At 39.5% G+C, this 20,632-nt stretch overlaps 1 protein-coding gene across 1 annotated transcript in view; it reads left to right on the top strand.

Annotated features, from left to right (window-relative positions):
- The first annotated feature begins 3,353 nt into the window (after positions 1-3,353).
- The window catches only part of dyrk4 (dual-specificity tyrosine-(Y)-phosphorylation regulated kinase 4), a 70,045-nt gene continuing 52,766 nt past the window's right edge, over positions 3,354-20,632 (top strand). The window contains exons 1-2 of the mRNA XM_041794767.1: positions 3,354-3,395; positions 7,673-7,742. Coding sequence (XP_041650701.1) covers positions 3,364-3,395; positions 7,673-7,742 — 102 coding nt within the window. The 5' untranslated portion in view covers positions 3,354-3,363. The remainder of the gene's footprint in view (positions 3,396-7,672; positions 7,743-20,632) is intronic.

Raw genomic sequence — 20,632 nt, 5'->3', positions numbered from 1 at the left:
GGTGCAATTTATGATGTCTTTTTTGTGTTAAATATGTGGAGATTCAGGACACAGTTTCATTTTTCTTTGAATTTCTGGAGTCAGTCATGATTAATCCAACCTTTCTGATACAGTTTCAGTTCCAATTTGTTGCATTTCAAACTTTTTGTTTCATTTTGGATTTATGTACTGTCTTAAAACTGACTTCCTGTTTGGATACAGAGCTGGAACTCAGAGATCTAAGATAATGACATGAACTTAACCATGTAAAAAGAAACTTGTTATGGATTGAAAAGGAAATAAGGGAATAGTAAAAGGGTAAATGTTATATATCAGATGACATTTGTCCTGTCTGCTGAGCCTTCTGTGAGTTTTTAAACTGAAATGAGACATTCAGGGGCACTAGTGGACTTATTATTATTTTTTATTCATTTTTAACAGAGGCATATGTACATCCTCATGTACCAGTAACATATCATGAATTCATAATTACAATTAACAGCGTTACTCAAAAACTTTACAAACCTGCAACTACCTATTCTTCTTAGTTTCAAAATCCCAAGCCCTTCCCTTCCCCGTGGGTCTTTCTCTGCAGTATCTAATTCAAAAGACATCTTTACAATACATCAAAAATGAATTAATTACTCCATATTTCAACTGAATAACAAGGACAAAGATAAGAAAAAAAAATGTAAGTATTAATAGCAACATAACACCATAGATCTTACAGCGGTCAATGCCCAAACTTGATTTTCAATCACAACACTATCTGCCAGGTTTATCATAGCAACTGAAAGCTTCATTATCAAGACATTGATCAATGAATTTGTCCACTGCTGTATAGAGAGAGTGTGTGGTGGTTTCCACCTAACTGCTAACATCTTTTCAGCTGCAGTGCACGCTGCCAGAGACAACAACCTTTGTGTTTGGTTGAGATTATGCCCAGAGTCATCATTCAAAAGCATAAATTCAGGAGAACAAGTAACTGACTGCAAATGGTTCAGAAAGAAGCGCAGCTATTTTGTTCCCAAAATTTTCTAACTGGAGGACACGCCAACATAATATATAGAAATGTCCCCACTTGGTTTAAATCACAGAGAACAATTTGGAGACTGATCGATGCTCATCCTAAAACACTGTATGGGAGTTTAATAAGTCAGATGGATGAAGTATGAGTTTGTTAATATATCATTTAGATTTTGTGATACACAAGACGTCTTTTTTCCAAACTCTGATAGTTGGTTCAGGGCAGTCTCCGTTCCATTTTGATGTAATTGCCAAGGAAGACTGTGTTTGCTCTAAAAGTGTGCTATAAATCATAGACATACAGTGCTTAACAAATTTATTAGACCACCTGTCATATTTGTCTCAGAGACCATCCAGCATCTTTAATGCGGACTCGTTCATTTTTTAGTGAGCTCTCCACGTTTTACCATTTTGAACAGGAATGAGGGATTTCAAACTGAATTCACCCAAATTTGAGCCGGCTCACTGGGCTTCTCTAAGAAGTCACAAAAAAATCAAGCATAATATTCAACCACTAAAACTCATTTTTCTGTTCAGGAATGCAAGTAAATAATTATAATATGACATATTAATCAAGAAATAATAATGTGCTTTACTATTTTTTCAGTTTCTTTGTAAATCAGTAAATTTGAAAATTCATGGATAACAATAGTAATTATATTTTAGCATTAAAAATATCATTTGGGTTAAAGAGGGTTCTACATTCATTTGGGTTCTACATATTGGTTTATTAACCATTGCAGAAACATAAAAAATGATTTTGGTAATTACCAGTGCTGTTAATTTAGGACAGCTGTGGCATAAACCTTACTTTGGGTGGTGGAATAAATTTGTTAAGCACTGTATATCCTTTAGAAAGGACACGTGGTGGACTTATTGTAGTGCAAATTTTGCCTAAAGAGACAATAAAGCATGCAATTATTCATGACTGAGAAAACAATTAATGCACTAATTGTGGACCATAATTAATCTGATTAAATGTATAAATGCTGACAGCCCTTATTTCATTAAATTTAAATTATTTGATTTCCAATAAAAGTATGAACATTTCTTAAATCCAACTACTTTCTCCTGAAATTGATCACTGATCAACTTTTTAAAAAATGTAATAAAAAAATTTCATTAATTTGTGTAAAAAAAAATTTTGACCAAAACTACTGGAGCAGTTCTATGAGTGTTCATATATGAGAAGCTAATGGACACCAGTGGAACTTCCAGAGCCAGTCAGAATTGAGTATTCACCAAGACCATGGTATAATGTACCTTATAGCATATCTGTAAAATTTTGTTAGGCAGAGTAAAGATTTTATGATAAATGGTGGCTCATTTCTACTCTTATTCTTTTCCAACCTGACTCAGCTAACAGTGTATTTAAATGTTATGATTATCTGGGTTGTTTCCATATTCGAACAAGTCAAAATGTTGGCTTAAAAAAACAACATCTTGGCTGAGAGGTAGTAGATTTACCAATCAAAATATTTAAAGAACATGCAATAATTATTGGTTATGATAATAACAAAATAATGATATTTCAGACACACTTTGACACTCAGTGTGTTGGTTTCTCTTCAGTAATCTGACTGGACAGTATCATTCTCAGTATTCAGTATCCTGTGAGCCATCAGGGGAGCTCTGCTGGACTTTAAGGGGATAAAGGAGAGTTTCATTTCACAATACAGAGACAAATCCCTCATAAAAGATTCATCATATATCCATTACAGGTTATACACTAAGGGCTCGCCCATCTCTACTTCAGTGTTTCAGCTTTAAATCACAGGTAGACTGATAAGTCATACTTTCTGCATGCGCATTACTATTTTCTTTATTTTTATTATATAAAAGTATTCATAAAAGAGTGCAAGGAACACGACAGTAACAAAAATATATTAAAACAATTTTTCACAACTTCTAAATGAAAACGTAACAGTTCAGTTATAAAACAAATCAAATTATATACATTAAAGAGTTTAAATCTTTATAATTAAATTTTATTCACTAAAGACTTTTCGTAGCAATCATGACCTCCATCATTAAGCTATGTGAGAAATGTATAGCACAGCGGGTGTCTTCTCTTCCTTTTGTCTCGCGCTCTGTGCCTCTCCCCCTCCCTGGCATCCATGCGCGCGCGCAGCCAATCACGCGTGCACCTGGCTGAAAGCCGCGTCAGAAAAACAGAGAGCCTTTAACTGTCAATGAGGACTGACTGTGGTCAGTTTAACAGACATTGTGTTGGGGATAAGCCGCTGGTTGTGACGCTCAGAGGCACGCAGGCAGTCAGCTGAGAGCTGGGCATGCCACTTTGTTTGGCATGTGGCACATGACCGCGTCAACACTGGCACCCTGCTGACTTATCTCATCATGAGTGCGCCGAACAAATCATCAGAGAGGAGGTAGGTTTAGTCATTTAAATGTCGTTTCTTTTGTTACACTGTAGCTTTGCATTGTTGGAGAAATGAACAGACCACGAAATTCTCATGTGCTTACAAAGCTGCATTTTTTAATGGTAAGTTGAATCCAGGTGGCTTCCTGTCTAATGGAGGTATGTTTATTATTTCTAAGGTAAGATAAAATCACTTAAATGGGCCACCAGCTAAAATGGGTCTAATATCATGGCTCTTTCAATCTAAAACTGTACTTTTAATCTTAATGACTGATCTGGAGTTGATGCTGTAGCCCCTTTTTGACAATGAACAATATCTTTAATTGGCCTGAGGGTCTAACTTGGCAGGGTCAGTATTATAAGAAGTAAGAAAGGGAAATAGAGCAGAAAGTGAGCATGGCAGAGAAAAATGGACTCTACAAATAAGAACAGACCATTTTTCTTTTAGTTCACCAGCAAAGCAAAAATACTGGCATTAGTTAATTTACAAGTTCTTTTAAAATAGAGGGTTAAAAATCTAAAAAGAAATGTTTGGTTGTGTGAAAAGAAGTCAGGTCAGACACTGGTCCATTTCAGCTCAACCAGTCATATAAAATTGACCACATACATGTTGACTCTATCATTCTAAAAGAAAAAAGAGACTATAAAATCAGGTCTATAGATCCAGAAATGTCTCCGTAGAATCCTTATAATAGTCCTTTTTAAATGTATTGTTATCAGAATGGCAGGACAGAAAGAAGAGGGAAAGATAGAGAAGAAAGATGAGAGAAAGACAGAGAAAAGAGAGAAAGAGTGGAGGAATGGCAGCTGAGCTGCAGCACAGACCGTATCAGCAGTCTTCTTCAGCGTTACCATATCATATCCAGTGTTTACCCTGGACTGAGACTATACCTGGTGACTGAGAGGGGCTCCTGTTTTTGCTCTTTTGACAACAATAATCAGCAGTACGTTGTATTAAATATCATGGCCCACCTACTGAAATGTTTCACTTGATATTTCATAATCACAGCAGGGGATGCACAATATTATCAGCATGATATCAGTATGGACAGATATTAGCTTAAAAATGTTCATTACCTATATCAGCAGATAGGAAAGTTAATGCTCATATTTACAACATTTACCCTGGCTTTATATTGCTCATCTATACCAACAGGTTTATTAAATATAAGACTGTCTATGTTTTTGTTCATCCCCATCCCCTTCAACTGTAAGGTTTGTTTTTTAGACTGTTTTGAACTACATTTATACATCAGTACAGGCTAAAATGAATTTAGTACAGTAAACCCTGGACTGGTTGCCAGTCAATGGCAGGGCTGGCATATAAACAGACAACCAGGCATGCTCACATTCACACCTACGGCCAATTTTAGAGTCACCAATTGACCTAACAAGCATGTCTGGTGTTGGGAGGAAGTCAGAGTACCCAGAGAGAACCCATGCATACACGGGGAGAACATGCAAACTCCACACAGAAAGGTCCTGACTGGGAAGTGAACCAGGGACCTTCTTGCTGTGAGGCAACAACGCTAAACCCTGCGCCGCCATGCAGCCCATCAACATATCAAATATCAGCAAAATCAAGTATCATGCATCCCTCATCATGCATATGAAGACTTGGTTCCATCATGGAGTGCAGGAAGATATTGGCAGCAAACAGCTGCGGAAACAAACATGAAAACAAAAGTTATGAAGCTGAATTTCTAACATGACACTTCATTCATGAAATAATATATTTATTTATAAAAGGACATCTCTCTCAGGCATGGATGGTGATTATATGTGGATCCTTTTAACAAAACAAGGTCATGGGTTTGATCCCCAGATCCTGCAGACACATGTCAGTGTGTGCTTGGGCAAGGCATTTAACCCTCACTGCGGCGTTGATGGCGTGTAAATGTGTATGGGTTCTTTTCAGAAGATGTCACACAGCAGAGAACACCCCAAGACGGGATTTCTACGAAGAGAAATGCAACCAAAAGACTATGATTTGAACGATTTACGACTAATCCAAGCATTCAAAGGGCAAAAATGTAAACATTACTAATTATTACACTACTTTTGTGTTCTGAAAGTACTGGAATAAGTTTAAAACTCATTGGCAATTAAAAATGGCCTCAATCTAAAGCCTGGATGAGTGGTGTCACACAACACTCATGTATGGTCTGTGTCTACAAAGCAGTCTGGTTTGGTTCAGTACAGTTTAAGCTCAGGTCTTACCAGTGTTTCCTCTGCTGAGGTCCATCATCAACGGGAATCCATCTCTTTTTAAGAGATCCAGATCATTTGGCTCAGCTCAGAGCTGAGCTGGCTGTTTGGCTCTTTATTTGTTGCCAGTTTGGCTTTTTAAATGTGGTTTAAATAACAAAGGATGGAGGAAAGGAAACTGGCACTCAAACAGCAGCTAGCCACCATGGCTCACATAAAAAAGCCATTTCATAGCATAGACTTGTTTGTGAAGGGCACATCATCTCTCAGTCACTTGCCCCAGGTTTATTAGGTGGCCCAGGAGACTCTTGTCTCCCTTTATCTGACTAGATGACACAAGAAGTTCTGCAGGACTGAGCAATTAGTGATATTGATCGCTTCCACGCCAGGTTAATCAGTTAAGCTGTTAATTTTCTGATGGTAATTGCAGCATACAGGTCCATTTAGAGCTTAAAAGTACTAACTTTCCTCCATTCCCATTCATTCCTAATAGCTGCCCCTCACCTGCCCTCCATCAGTCATTTGGGATCATGTGATTGGTAGCAACCTCTGTCATCAGTGTGTGAATGTGGAGTAAAAGGTTGTGAATGGGTAGGTGTGAGCTGCGGTGTAAAAGCGCTTTGAGTTGTCAGACAACAAGAAAAGTGCTATACAAGCTCAAATCCATTTAACATCCATAAATATACCTGGGTGGCACACCCCTTGGTAAGTATCTATGTGTGGGACACATTAAAATGATATAATAATAATAATAATAATAATAATAATAATAATAATAATAATAAATATTTTAAAGCAATAGTGTGCATAAATGGACAATACTAGTCCTGGACTTGACAGTGTAAATATGTCAGATTGTATCCAATAGAGATTTTCCATCTATTGTCTCTGGTAGATTGAAACATGTGTAAATAGGAAAATTACATATTTCCTACACACAACTTTGCAATAGCATAAATAGACATTAACAGTCTTACAAAGAGTGTAGCACAATCATAAATCAAGTTGCATGTTGTGCAAAGCAACTTTGCTCATAAAATGCAAAATACTGGAAATAGGTGCTCTTATGTGTGAGACAAGCTTGCATCAGCCCTGCCCATCCTTTTGTATGAGCTTTAAAAGTGCAGGGTGTTCTCTCACTGATGGTTAAATAGTCCATAAGTTTCCACATTTAACGGACAGAACTGTCTGAAAAATGTATGTATGTAAAAGGTATATATCACGATTGCAATGAAATAATCAAAAGATGGCAGACATCACATTTTTTTTTAAGTTTCCCACAGGATTTCAGGAGGCCAAGCTGCTACCCCTGGAGACAAATATGCACATTTAAAAGCTAAATGCATCAATCTTGTGCACTTGAGCGCAAAATTAAGAGACTTAACCTGTAAAAATGCTCTTCTTTTTGGACAATATTGTGCTCTTGTAGTCATTTTAGTGTGATGAAGGGCAGAAGGGCTGCATGTTGATCTTTTGACTGAGCACCTGAACTCCTTGGTTGGATGTGCATGTTTGAACCGTCCTGCAAATTTTCTCTCCAACATGTTTTATAAAAACAATATCAATACTGAGGAGTCTCACTGGAGCTCCCTCATATCTCAGGGCAGTTTTTTGGATTTCTTATTGACCATTTACTAAAAACTGGCCCATTTGATGTAACTCCCCCTACCTGAAAAAGTAATCACTATCCAGGTAATTATTTTTCACATTTAAAAATCCATTCTTTTGGTAGTTTACATGTGGTGTTAGAAACCATCCTAGCAACTCTAAGAGGCAAAAATATCTTTGTGTTTTATTCCTCACACTGACTGAACATTGCCCAGAAGGTGTCAGTGTAGTTTATGCAATGCAAATAAAAAGCTTCCTGATCAGTGTGTCTATGAAATGAAACAGCCCAGTAACTCACGCTGTCATGCTGAATATTTTGTTTAAATATGCTCTATCGGTGAAGTCAAAAGCAAAAATTTTGTTTTTAATCTTCAAGCACTAAATAGGCTCTGAAGGTCATTAAATAATAATTTCTATGTACACATTTTACCTGTGTGCTGTTATATTTAACTCTAATCTTCATTTTTACAGGAACTTCCCAAAATACAACCTGGATAAGCTGTTAAAGGAGAGAAAAGGCACATTTCCACTACTAAACAAGGTAGGAGAATAACCCCATCACCCTGACTGTTGTTTTAAAAGGATGGCAGTTTCTTTAAGTAACCGGTCCTGCAGCAGCAGCGGTGCAGCTTTAAGCAACCCTACACCCCATGTTTATCTGCAGGCTATTAAATAAATGTTATGTCGTTGATTGTGAGCACTCAGCAGAGGAGTTTTACTGGGGAACATACTCTGCCTGGTGATGTTCTTGGCTGACACCTCTGAACCATCTTTACTATCTGCAAATGTTAGGAGGTAGAACTACCAGCCCCGGGTCACTGGAAGGCCACACACAGTCACAAACTAGAAGTGAATTTGACGTCGATGCTGCCTGAGTTAACCCTGCCGTGTCCTCATGATGGAAGGAGGGATTAGAGAGTGGAAAGCTGCTCGGACCTCTCAGGATAATATTCTACTTTAAGTTGGTTTTACTTCCATTAAAGTATGGACGTTTTTCTTTTTCAGCAGGAAAAACTGAATGTCATTTATATGACATCAGACACTGCCATTAGTCTCACTCTGAATTATCCAGTCCCAGTCTTTATAAAAAGAGAGACTTTTATAAGCTAATGAATGGGAGAGGTAACACAAAAAGATAATGTGAATACAGGACATGAGGCACCTGATGAGTGAGTGGCATCTTTTTTTGTGTCACTTTGCACATGTGCAGGGTTGTGCACCAAAATGACTGGGATCCTGAAAGACTCAGTTGTGGGGCCCTCCTCAATGTGATAATATCATTCATTGCATACACATGTATGATGACTCAGTACTGATATTTTTAGCCTCCTCAGACCTCCTCAGCTTGACTCTGATTAGCTTTTGGACCTGAAAAATAGAGCTATAACCCCTAAATTCCAGGTACTCCATGCCTGTTACATTGCATGTGCAGTTTGGCTCTACAATTTGGTTTGGCACCCTTGTCCACTGGATTTGCTTTTGTAGTGATGCAGAGTGCAGCCCTGCAACAAGAACACCAATAACAGTGAGTCCAGAGTGAGAGTAGTTTAATTAATAACTAATTACTTTGCCTCTCTGAGGTGGATTTGCTGTTCTTTCTTATCTTATCATGATTTTTGGCCTCTACCATGGGTAATTACATAAGGTAATTAAGGTTTATGTTTCCTGGGAAGGATGTGTGATGTCACTTAAGATCCGATGTCCTTCTCCAAATTTCACTTCTCATGATCTATGGTGTTGTGTAACCTCTGTGACCCTCTGATTGAACATAATGTTGATATAGTAATGAGATTTACAGTTACGGGCATTTTCTTGTATTTTGATGTTAACTGTGCATTTCCGTAACTGTTTTTGGCTTCATCTTCTACGTGTGGACTGACATGTTTTGGCAGCAGCCCAGCTAAAAATAGTCTCAGCAGGTTACTCAAGCAGAGGAGGATGACACTTCAGAGATTAGCGCATGCTATAGAATTTAAACGATTGAATCCAAAGGGAGCGATTTGCATGCACATTGTGTGGAGTATGTGGAATTTGAGGGTAATCCCAATTTTTTGTGCAGGTCCTGTCATGGCTGATCACAGTGTGACATTACTTGGCTTAGTTCACTGGACACGCATGTTGGTAACATTGTGAAAAAAGGTTAATACTATTTTAAACACAGGGGAAGCAACAATAGATTCCACTTTCATATTTGTTTTATATGAACGGTTACTGTTAAGTTTACCAATAGGAGATGCTCATCATTCCCTCATACTATGATGTGTTTGTACTCAACCCCAGAGAGTTTTCCCTTTTTAAGGGTGGCCTTGCACATGTGTGTAAAGAAGAAAAGCCATAGAAATTATGGAGCCCATTGTTGGTAAGGCAAACAATCAAAACCACCATAAGGGATGTACATGGTTAGACGGCTGAGCCTCCCCCAGAAAAACAAATTAATTTTGCAGCCCCCCATCCACATGAAACATTAGGATTAAAAAAAGAATAACACTATTACTAGGAGAGGCCCGCCTAACACTCCCACTCAAGATTTGCAAATCGGTTATTATAATAATATATCATTTTTGGACCTGAAATCCAAGTCAAGTGCTCTTTTTAAATTGCAATGAAGCCTCCTGCCACTAGTTGTCACTGTAGCTTTGGTTAATTGCCAGAGCCTTCCTCTGACATAAACATGAGATTATTTATGTTTTGTTTGTTGCAGAAACCGTGCTTTATGGCAGTGTTTTGAAGTAACAAAATTAAATAGAGTTGTATGTAGGTTGTTGAGGGTTATACTCATGTATAACTGCTCAACCACAGTGATGATGGACCACATTATTTTGATATTAATCTGCAAAGAGGAAATATAGACTGGCAGAGCTAGCCGCTAACTTTCGCCACACTCTATTCAACATACCAGCATCAATAAATTTGACTGTTTTCTGAGCATTTTCTCCTCTTTATCAGACTAATCAGTTAAATGCAGTTTAAATGCAAACTTAGCCGAGTAAGGGAAATAGACACCTGGGAGCATCCTTACCCAGTTAGACTTAACAGTCATGTCAAACATGTACAAAGAGTAAGAAGAAAAAGGGGGAGAAGAAGAATACCAAATTAGTGTTTCTATGCTGTTTTTTTCATGCAACGCACACAAAGGCCAGGAATACTCACATACACATGCTCACATTATCCTATGGACATGGACTAATGGAGAGATGTCAGAGTGGGAGGGTGCTCAAGAAAGAGTGCCTTACCTTCAATTTCCACATACAGCGAACACGACGCAACTGCCAGCGAATCGTACTGCGGAGCACATTGCTCCCTCTCTAGCCTAGGAACATTTCCACCACCAGCATTTCAGACTGACAGTGGAGCGTGCCTGGACCGACACTTCGCTCTGCTTCGTTCGAGATACGCTGCAGGTCTATTATTAGCGCTGGTTGCTGCCAAAACGTCAATCAGAAAGCTCCAGAAGATGAAATCACAAGTGTAGAATATCTGGTTCATTCAAAATACAACACAATGCACAGACTCCCGATCATAAATCAGTCACTACATCAACATTACATCTCATCCTGCAGTGAGAGCAAAGGGTCACTGAGAGGTCAGCGGGTCACAGAGCTACAACGGTGCCATTGATGAGGAAAAGGTAACTTCTGGGGATATTTAGCCAAAGAATTTGCATAAAACCACAGATCCTTTAAGCAAAAATAACCTTTTAACTTCCTAAACTACTCACCCAATGGCAGAAGCCATTATATCATGGACTTATACTGGAAAGGATGATAAATTAAACCCCAAAGGTAAAACAGTCTGCTGCTAACATACTTTTCCTGCGTGAACTCGCAGTTCTCCCGTGATCTCTTCCTGCTTATCAGGGCTGCGCAGCGCAGCGCAGCGCAGCGCTCTAGACTCGTTTCCAGTGGGCGAGGTTGCTAGCCTTAGGTCAGAGCAAACCTGTGGCGCTTTGGTGAGCGGCGCAGTCATCCTATGTGGAAATTGCGGGTTAGCAGTTGGGGGTTCAGTGCCTTGCATGAAGCCACCTTAGTCCACTTTCCCATCACCTGGGCAGTGATGGAGAGGTTGCTGTTCCGTAATGGACAGAGCATGAATGAAGTGGGGGCAGAGAAGCCATATTTACATTGAGTAGGGTGACCATACATCCTGATTTGACCAAGAACATCCTGTTTTCAAGCTCCATGTCCAAAAATCTATGAAACACTGATATCCTGGTTTCGAACAGCCCCTTAACACATTAATGACCGCGGAAATGCTCCTTGCTTGCAGCTCTGATTTGTATGGATATACAGTATCCAATGGCAATGTGCTAGCTAAGGTTGCTGCTGTCTTTACCAATACAGAAACATTTGTGCACCACACGGGAAAGTTTAGAACTGATTTGTCTCTACATGCATCGATCAGATTTGCTGTGCAGCTGTTGCTTAACTAGCCCAGCTTAGCACACTGACAGTACTTGCCGCATAACGTCAGGTAGGCTAGCTGTCATCCCAAAAATAGGGTCAGCATTTTCCAAAGAACTCCAGGAGAGGTAAAGCTTCCTTTAAAAAAAAGTCACTGGGAATATAAGAGTCAATTTTTGGTCACCCACTGAGGAAATCAGTGAAGGGTGATCATGAGAGACAGGATTTTTCTTGTGCTGAGGCCCGTACCATGGGGCACTGAGGAAAACTCAATCCGTACCATAAGCTCGGACATGTAGGTGTAAATTAAAGTATTCCTGTTTGCGGGTTGGAAAACACGGTCACCCTTAGACTAGTATACAAAGTATGAGGCTTCACTCTGCAGGGTGAGATGGTCAGTGTTTTCCCCCTGTATCCCAGCGTGTTTCTTTTATTTCCATTGATCTCAGCTTTCAGAGAAAGCCCCTCACACAGATATAAATTAGCAGTGCCAACATGTTGTGAGGCCAAAAGAAACTCAAGCTAGTAAAATCTTCAAACATGAGGAAGGACTAGAAAAAGCCCTGTATCTGAGGCATCATTTCAAGCTGTTACCGTGAGTGGACCCCACGCTCCGGGTGTCAGTTCAAAAGATTTTCTCTCTTTCTAAGTTTGGAGATCAATAGAGAACATTTGCGTCATAACAAAATACGGACGCACGCAGCTGCTGCAGAAGCATCACAAACCTTCAAGATGTGAAATCCTTAGACTAGAGCAGGGAGAGTGTTTTCATGTTTCCAGCTCTTACGTAATGCTGCATGACTCACCTCGGAAGCCCACCTTTGACATTTATGTGTCTTTTTATAACAGAAAGAGCGGTCTGATCCTCCAAAAATGTGGTGTGTTATGCTGCATGGGCATCAATTTTTCCTGGGCATTGGACCACTTATGATAGCTTCATGTTTTTCAGGTTTCTTTAAGCCACATTTAAATGTTAGCAAACCGGATGGAAACAATGACAGGAAAATAAATAAGGCTGTTAAAGTTTGTAATATCGTGATACGGTCTCTATCACTTTACTGATCAAAAGGCCAACCTCCCTGTTTACTGGAGGCTTTCGTTTTCTAAGCAGGCAGCCTTGGTTTAAGTCGAATATTTGGCTCCTTTCCCACATTTCATTTCCCACTTCCTCCTTCTCCCTGATTTCCTACTCCTTCTTCTGTGCTCTGGAAATAGTTTTAATAATAGCTTTTATGATCAAAAATCTGTTTATAGCTCGCAAATATCTTGTGTCATCATTGAAAATGGTATTTTTCATTAATTATTAAATTATTTAACCTTGCAAAGCAGATGGATACGCCCGTTTCCTTGATTATCACTGGCGAATCCATCTTGCAAAGCTCCCATCTGAACCATTTGGGCCCAGTTAGAAAGTGACAGGACCTATCAGCAACAAGAGGTAGCACTCAGAGTTGTGACATAAGCAAGCAGCAGCAAGAGGACGGTGCAATTATGGCAGAAGAGATTAGCCTGGATGCTGCTAAAGCGCCAGTTTTATCAGAACTTGACGACATTTCTTGGTTAGAAGAAGAACAAAGAACAGCAGTGAGTTGTTTTCTTTTCAAAAATGACAAAAGTCAAGTACTTACATGTCTATAGTCGCCATGTTTTGCGTTATTCCTTGGTAGCTGCACACCCACAGCTCAATAGCGGCTAGGTCACGTGTTTTGTTGCTCTGATTGGCCTGTAGAGATGTGACAGACAGAACGTTCATCCAGTCACACTCCGAGTTTTTTTCAAATCCTCTGCCTTTTCTCAAACGTCTTCTACTGAAGCTTTCCCAGATGGATGTGTGAAACACATCCATCTGGCATGTCAGGTTATAAATTATTACTTGTGTAGTGAGAAGTGAAAGTAAAGTTTATTTACAGAGCACAAGCCTAAACTGACTAAATACTTTAGAACATAGTGGTCAGTCATCTTTGTGTATTTAAATGACTGCATGACAGCAAGTGAAGTAAAATCACACAATCCAACAAATCCACAACCATAGTAGCTGTCAACTAGCATTGCAAAGATGATGGATTCCCTGTCTGTCATCAGGCAGATCCATCTTGCAAAGCTCCAATCTGAAATGTTTATTATCAATTAATTAAGCAGTGAAGCAGTATTGACAGTAAGTCAGGGCACAGTACATTTCAAACACCAATGTGGCTATTATTAATTCACTGCTATCGCCACTCTTTAAAACAAGATAATTAGCTATCTAGCAAGATAACTCTAAATATAGCTCTGCGGAGCAAAAAAGTGAAAGAAATTCAAGTTGAATATTCTGCCAATTCTGTTCTTTGCCATTCTCAATGTGACCTATGACAGGAAAACTGAGGAAAATGGTACACCACGTCACTCACAGACACTCACCATGTCTCAAGCTTGTAAGCCCAAAACTTATGCATTTGACTGTATATAAACACAGTGTTGCTCCTCTGATGACTGTGATTGGTCTTTGGACACTTGCTGCTCCTGCAGGCTGACCATTGCACTTAGCCAGGCCTTTACCCCCTCATGCTGTGGAATCGTGAGCATGCTGCCCCATTATTCTGATGAACCCTGGCCCTGACAGGGTTTCTCTTCACAGCTTTGTCCCCTGTTGTCACCGGACCCCTGAATTAAAGCCTGTCAGAGAGCGGGGGAGAGAGAGAGGGAGGCTCTGCTGAATAACGGGCCGCTATCAGTGACACAGAGCACAGAGTTCACACTGCCCTTTAACTGTGCATCACTGACTGTTTATAATTGTGTTATGTAACAGTTATGTTCATCCAAGTAATCTGGCAGGACATGAGGCATTTCAGGAGCGCTGATATAGAGAACACCATCAACACTTTCAAATATATTTATTATACTGCTGCATTAAAATACAGCTGTCTCAATTCACGTAGCACCACATAAACGCAACGTGGAGTTGTGACTTAATGTTTACGTGATGCATGCACACACGCTCAGCACATGGCCTTTTGACACTTTAGTGCTGCACACTTTCACATTTAGCATTTTTATTTTCTCATTTTTGGTTTATTTTTGTGGATAACTATATTTATGTGGCTCAGGAGTTAATCCTGAAGTGTTTACTGCCTGGCCTTGCAGAGCGGTCATTGCATTTCACTGCCCATCTGTCTGAGGATGTGACAAATAGAGACGCAACCAAACACTCAGTGCATAATATTGGGTTCATGTTACAGTTTTGGTAGGATTTTTTTTGTGTTTTTCTCATTTTAATAACAAATGCATTGACAGATTTAATTTATGATTTAAATGATGTTTTTTTCCTGTCACTAAAAATGCAAAATATCCTTTTTCTTTTTTCTTCTACAAATGCAAGTGAATTTTGAAGTTTGATTTTTACTTATTAATAAAACAATGCATTCTTTTTCTTCCTCAAAACAGATGCTGATTATATTAAAAACAGCTCAGGCAAAAATAGGGAAAATTTGGCAATAAAAGCAAGTGTTTTAACGAGTACTTAAAAGCAGACCACAAAAAGTTCAATCTACAAATGAAAGGCTGTGAGTGGCAAGGCAAAAAACAATAGGTCCTTTGCAGATGATGTCACTCAGCAGAAGAAGACCCATCTTGGGGGGCAAGAAGCAATTTCTGCATAGAGAAAACGACCAAAAGTCCATGCTTTGAGCTGTTTACGACTAAGCCAAGTTCAGATTCTTCATAACTCAAGCATACCATGTCAAAATATTTCTCTTCATGGTGTAACTTGTTAAACAAAAATGTAAACTCAATATTGATGCAATATCTATTCTATTGTCAAAAATTGTAAACGTCATTAATTGCATGCCATTTCTTGATGCAGGTTTCCATCTTAGTAAACGAGAAAAAAAACTGCTGATGAGAGGTGGATTTTTTATGCACAGTAAGAGGAGCCAGTGCAACAGCAGAGTGGTGTCAGTCTGTCAAATATATGTGTGTAAAGGACAGAACAGGAGGAAGATCTACGTGCACACATTTCCAGGTGGACTGGGATTTATAAAGAGAGAACTGCATGAAGATGTGCATGTACTCAGTTTTATACTGTATCTGATGCCATTTCTGCGGTTTGGGCGCAATTACACTCTCAGCCTGGATTCTATGCATGTTTATATATATCCCTAACCTGACACACCAGATGGTAAACCTTCCATAGATGGCATTTGGATAAGGGCAGGGCCTTTGAAAAAAAACTCGGGGGGTGATCAGATGAACGTTCTGTCCATTACATCTTTATGAGCCAATCAGAGCAACAAATCGTGACATCGTAGCCGCTAACGAAGAGCAAACTCCATAGAGAACTGCATAATGCGAACCATGATGACTGTAGACATGTCAGTACATGACTTTTGTCAATTTTGACAAGAAAACAACTCAATGCTGTTCTTTGTTCTTCTTTTAATGAAGAAATGTTGTCAAGTTCTGATAAAATTTACGCTTTAGCAGCATCCACGCTAATGTCTTCCACCATAATTGCACCTCTTGTTGCTACTTACTGACTCTGCCGCGCCCAAAAGTACTGCCCCTCGATGCTGATTGGTCCTGTCACTTTCTAACCGGGCAAACTGTTCAGACGGGAGCTTTGCAAGATGGAGTCACCAGTGAGAAACATGAAAATGGGTGAATCCATCTGCTTTGCAAGGCTAATATACACCTGCTCTTTAATAAGGTGGCAGCAAAGTTGAGAAAACTATGCCATACAGCACCTCAAAGAAAAATATGTTAAGAACAAGGCCTCACCATGCAGTATATGCTGCCAGGCATCAATCAGATATCTTCATCCTCACTTGGGTTCAAGGGGGTCTTTAGCTTCTAGCTTTGTGTTGCTGCCATTGCAGGTGCTTGGAAATATAGATGCTGAGTTCACAACAGTGGAGCTTGGTTTCTGACCTGCGCACAATTTACACTTCACCGTCACATTCTTGTCCTTTTGTGCAGTAAATCCAAAGTAGTGTTAATATCTCCACGCATGTAAAGGTGTCTTTATTTGAACTGTTTTGCCGTTTCCCTTTCCCTCCTCCATAGACGCGAATTAATGCGTCCATCACCTGGATCAGTAATTGTCCTGTTAGCATGCATCAAAAGGGGCCCTTGATTTGTTTTCTCTGTGCTCCCATTTTACATGTAGTTAAAAGATTTACATTTAAATTCCACCCAACACTTAAGCATAACTCATAATCCTGTGCTTTAAATAATCAGAACTGACTGAAGTTGTAAAAAACACCCAAACATTGTACTGAACTGAGTTATTCAGACCAAATGTGTTTTTTTAATCAGGCTGTAAATGTTTATTTCTATTGTAAAAATCAGCAGTTTAACTTGTTAATGACTTGTGGTACTTCTGCAGTCAAGCTCAATGGAAACTTGTCCAACTGCGTTTTTTTTGGCACCTCTAACCTTGAAAGCAGATGCATTGGCCAGATTCCATGTCTGTCATCAGAAAAAAACATCTTACAAAGGTCTAAATGATTGTACCAGGTCTGAGAATAGGCCGGCATCATTTGAAGAGAATGAGGTTGTAGCTACAGGCAGGGTTTATTCCTGCTGGAAGCTAGTAGCAATGGCTGCTATCGGGGTTGCAATGAGCTCCCATTTAGCTGTAGTATAGTGGCAGTTATTTATCAAAAGGAGTGTAGAAACCACACTGAAAGCTATACATGGCAAGAAGACGTTTTAACTCATCTTCTCATCTGCTTCGGCAGGAGTTTTAGATAGTTATGGGTGGGGTTTATTTATACTGTAAGCCATACAATGGCTGCTGGTGGAGCAATTAGCTTGGATGTAGCTACAGTAGCAGTTTTATCTGAACTGGGCCACTTTTACTTTTAACCTGAGCAAAAGAAGGACTGCTGACTTCATGAAAGGATAATATAACAGACTGCTCTGGCTGGATGATGTAAAATAGACAGTTTGAATCAATAAAATCATTGCAGAATTGACGTTTTATTTGCACCTAGTAAAGTAATGTGTAATAAGAGGAGTTATGTGCTGTTATTTAAAGCAGAGACACCCGTTAGGCTGAGGCAAGACCCCCTCCTCTTCAGTTATTTCTGCTGTGGTTCAGTTCTGTATGTCTATATTTATCCATAATAACCCACTCACTCTGTATTATGTCTTACATTTTTCTGCCTCAACTGTTCTGGATATGGTAATTATCAATATAGCTAAGGGACGATCACCATGGTAGCTAATACTGCAAAGAGAGGAGGTCATGGTTAGAGTTTCAGCTTTAGTTCAGCTGTAAAGTCCTGGTGATCCACCATCTTAATCCATGCAGTTTTCTTTATGTGCAGAAAAAACTCACATAATGGGACTGATGCTTATTAAAACTTGTTGATTGAACATTACAGGAGTTCTGAGTAACATGTTTGTGTTTTTGAGAGAAAAACAATGCTAAAGGCCCTGCATAACTTAAATTAAGGGGGCAAAAAAAGGTCAAGGCAGGGTCTCATGATGCCAGGCCCAAGTATTGCATCAAGTGTTGGCTGCTATGCCCCTCCAGAGCACATGGACCCCAGTGCCCTGCACTGGCTGCACCATTGTTAAGCAATTGCTTGTAACACAGCTGCGCTAACATGCTATTAGGGTTGTGAAATTTTTGGATGCCTTTGATGTTCTTCAGTATTTTATGTGTAAAAACGGCACCAGCTGTGTTATTCTAAAGACAGAAATATCCCAAAACTTCTAAAAGAAATTGAATGCAAAGCTGCTGGGATAGAAAGAGAGGGAGCACTGTCTATATTTTACAGGTATGTTGGCAACATTTTGTGCATATTTGTACAGAAGTTCACCTGCATTTTTTGCTGATTAAAGATGAGAAATAATCCAGCAGCGGGTGCGTGGGACTTGTATTTTGTTGACCTGGTATCAAGACAGTGTTTGATTTTACTAAAATTAACCCTCTGGTATCATGATGATCCTACATTGCACCAAAAGAACCTGCATGCATTCAGGTAATGCTGCAGGAAACAACCACTCATGCAATGTTATTTAACGTACATTCCTCTTGTTTCTTCATCCATGTCTGTGTGTGCACATGTGCTGTCATGTGTGCACTTGAAGTCGTATCCATAGCTATATGATCTTGCAAGCATTCATGTGTGCAAACAGATAGGCCTCTGGCTTGTTGTCACATGGCCCGTGTTTCTCAACATGTGAATCTCCACATTCTGACAGAGACCCAGGCACGCAGCATCCTCTCTGCTGTGGATGACTGTTATTCCTCCCACTGGTCCACACAGGGCTATGAAAGCCTGGGCAACGTTCAGCCTTATACTGCCGGCGCTGAGCCGTCTCGTGCTGCCGAGTCTCAGCTGCAGGTTTTCATTCTGAGGACACTTGGGTGACACTGGGTGAGGACAGCCAGGGCCGAGACACACCCTGAGTCTGATAAACATTAATAGGATTTACAAAGAATGTTGAGTGAACAGCCACCCAGGGAGTTTTTGTTAATGAGTGCCTGGCTAGGTTGCTTTAGGTGTCTGTTTTCCTTTAACAGTGAGTCACGCAGCACAGCGCTGCTAAACAGGGAATGCCAACGTCCTCCCCCGTGGCACCCTCTCCCTCCATGGCCTTATAGGCTCAGATCTGTTGTGTAATAATGTGTTAAGTCTTATCTAAAATAAACTTATATAAGAGGATCCGGCTACATTTACCTTGGAAGAATCACAGATTCCTAAAAGGTTTCACTCATAAAGTAGGATTAGTTAATTTGGAGGTAATTTTAACATAACATTTACAAACAAGAACATGTGCCGCTCATTACAGAAGTTAAACTAAAAACAAGGATAATATACATAAAATATAATGCACAAATGTGTTTAATGCTTTTTTTAAGTGGAACCAATACCCATTTTGATGCTTGATATCAGAATAAAATTGAATAGAAACTACCTGCTATGAGTGCCTTGCATTAAAAAGGGAAATAAAAAATCTACAAAAAGTCCCATCATGGAAGCAATATAAGAGTAGCTAAACCCAAGCTTAAAAAAAGTAATATAAAGGTATTTGGAAATGATTTGGAAATGTTAAATGTCATCGTGATGTCTTTCTAAACTTGAACAACAGGACAGGATACCCTCAGACACTGACGATATGTCATCGAGGTGGCTGGGGTGGAGGAGAGTTGCAACAGTCGAACTGAAACAGAATGACTTTGGAGAGGAACAGAACAGATTTTAAAATATGACCACAACAGGACTATTGGATTGAGATAGGTAGCAGCAGAATGGGACTGGCTCAGGATTTAAGTGAGTAGACACCCATTACATCTGATTACTAGATCAGGAAACAGAGCGGGGAAACGGAGATGCATGAATGAGTGATTATTAATTAATGAAGCTTCATTAAACTAAATCAAAAAATTAAAACCCACTTGATAAAAATGGATAACAATGTAAAGCAGGACTACACAATTTGGTGTTATAACAATAAAAGCCACTGCAGTATACACATTGCAAAGTCTGACTTAATTGCTATAAAAACAACTTTTTATGCAAGCAAGAAATCCTTTCACAGTAGCTAAACATTTCACTTGCTCTCACACTATTTCCATGCAGGTAGAAAAAAGTCAAGCTAGCTGTCAGCTATCCGCAGAGAATTGTGTCAAATTTGAGGTAAAACTCAGGGCCATTTCTAGCTTTGTTGGGGTCCTATGCAAGATTCTGTTGGGGGGGGGGGGCTAGTTTGCTAAAGAACTAGAGATTCCTAATCCATAAGGCATAATTTTAATTCTCCTCAGATGAAACTGAACATTCAGCTTTGGGACCCCAAGTGACTTGTGGGGGCCAATGCATTTGCATAGTCTGCATATAGCAAGAAACTGCTCTGGAAATAATTCTTGATTTATTGAGAACTCAGGTGAAATGTGTTGCAAACGGCTAAAGCTAAAGCTTGTTCAGATTATTTAGAATTAGTTCATTTATCACACTTGATAATCCATCCATCCATTTTCTATACCGCTTATCCCATTGAGGGTCGCGGGGGGGGGGGCTGGAGCATATCCCAGCTGCCGTTG

Source organism: Cheilinus undulatus, linkage group 9 (assembly GCF_018320785.1).
Source record: "Cheilinus undulatus linkage group 9, ASM1832078v1, whole genome shotgun sequence".
In the NCBI taxonomy this organism is placed as follows: Eukaryota; Metazoa; Chordata; class Actinopteri; order Labriformes; family Labridae; genus Cheilinus; species Cheilinus undulatus.
Note: the sequence above shows the minus strand (reverse complement) of the source record. Positions and strands in the feature narration are given on the sequence as shown.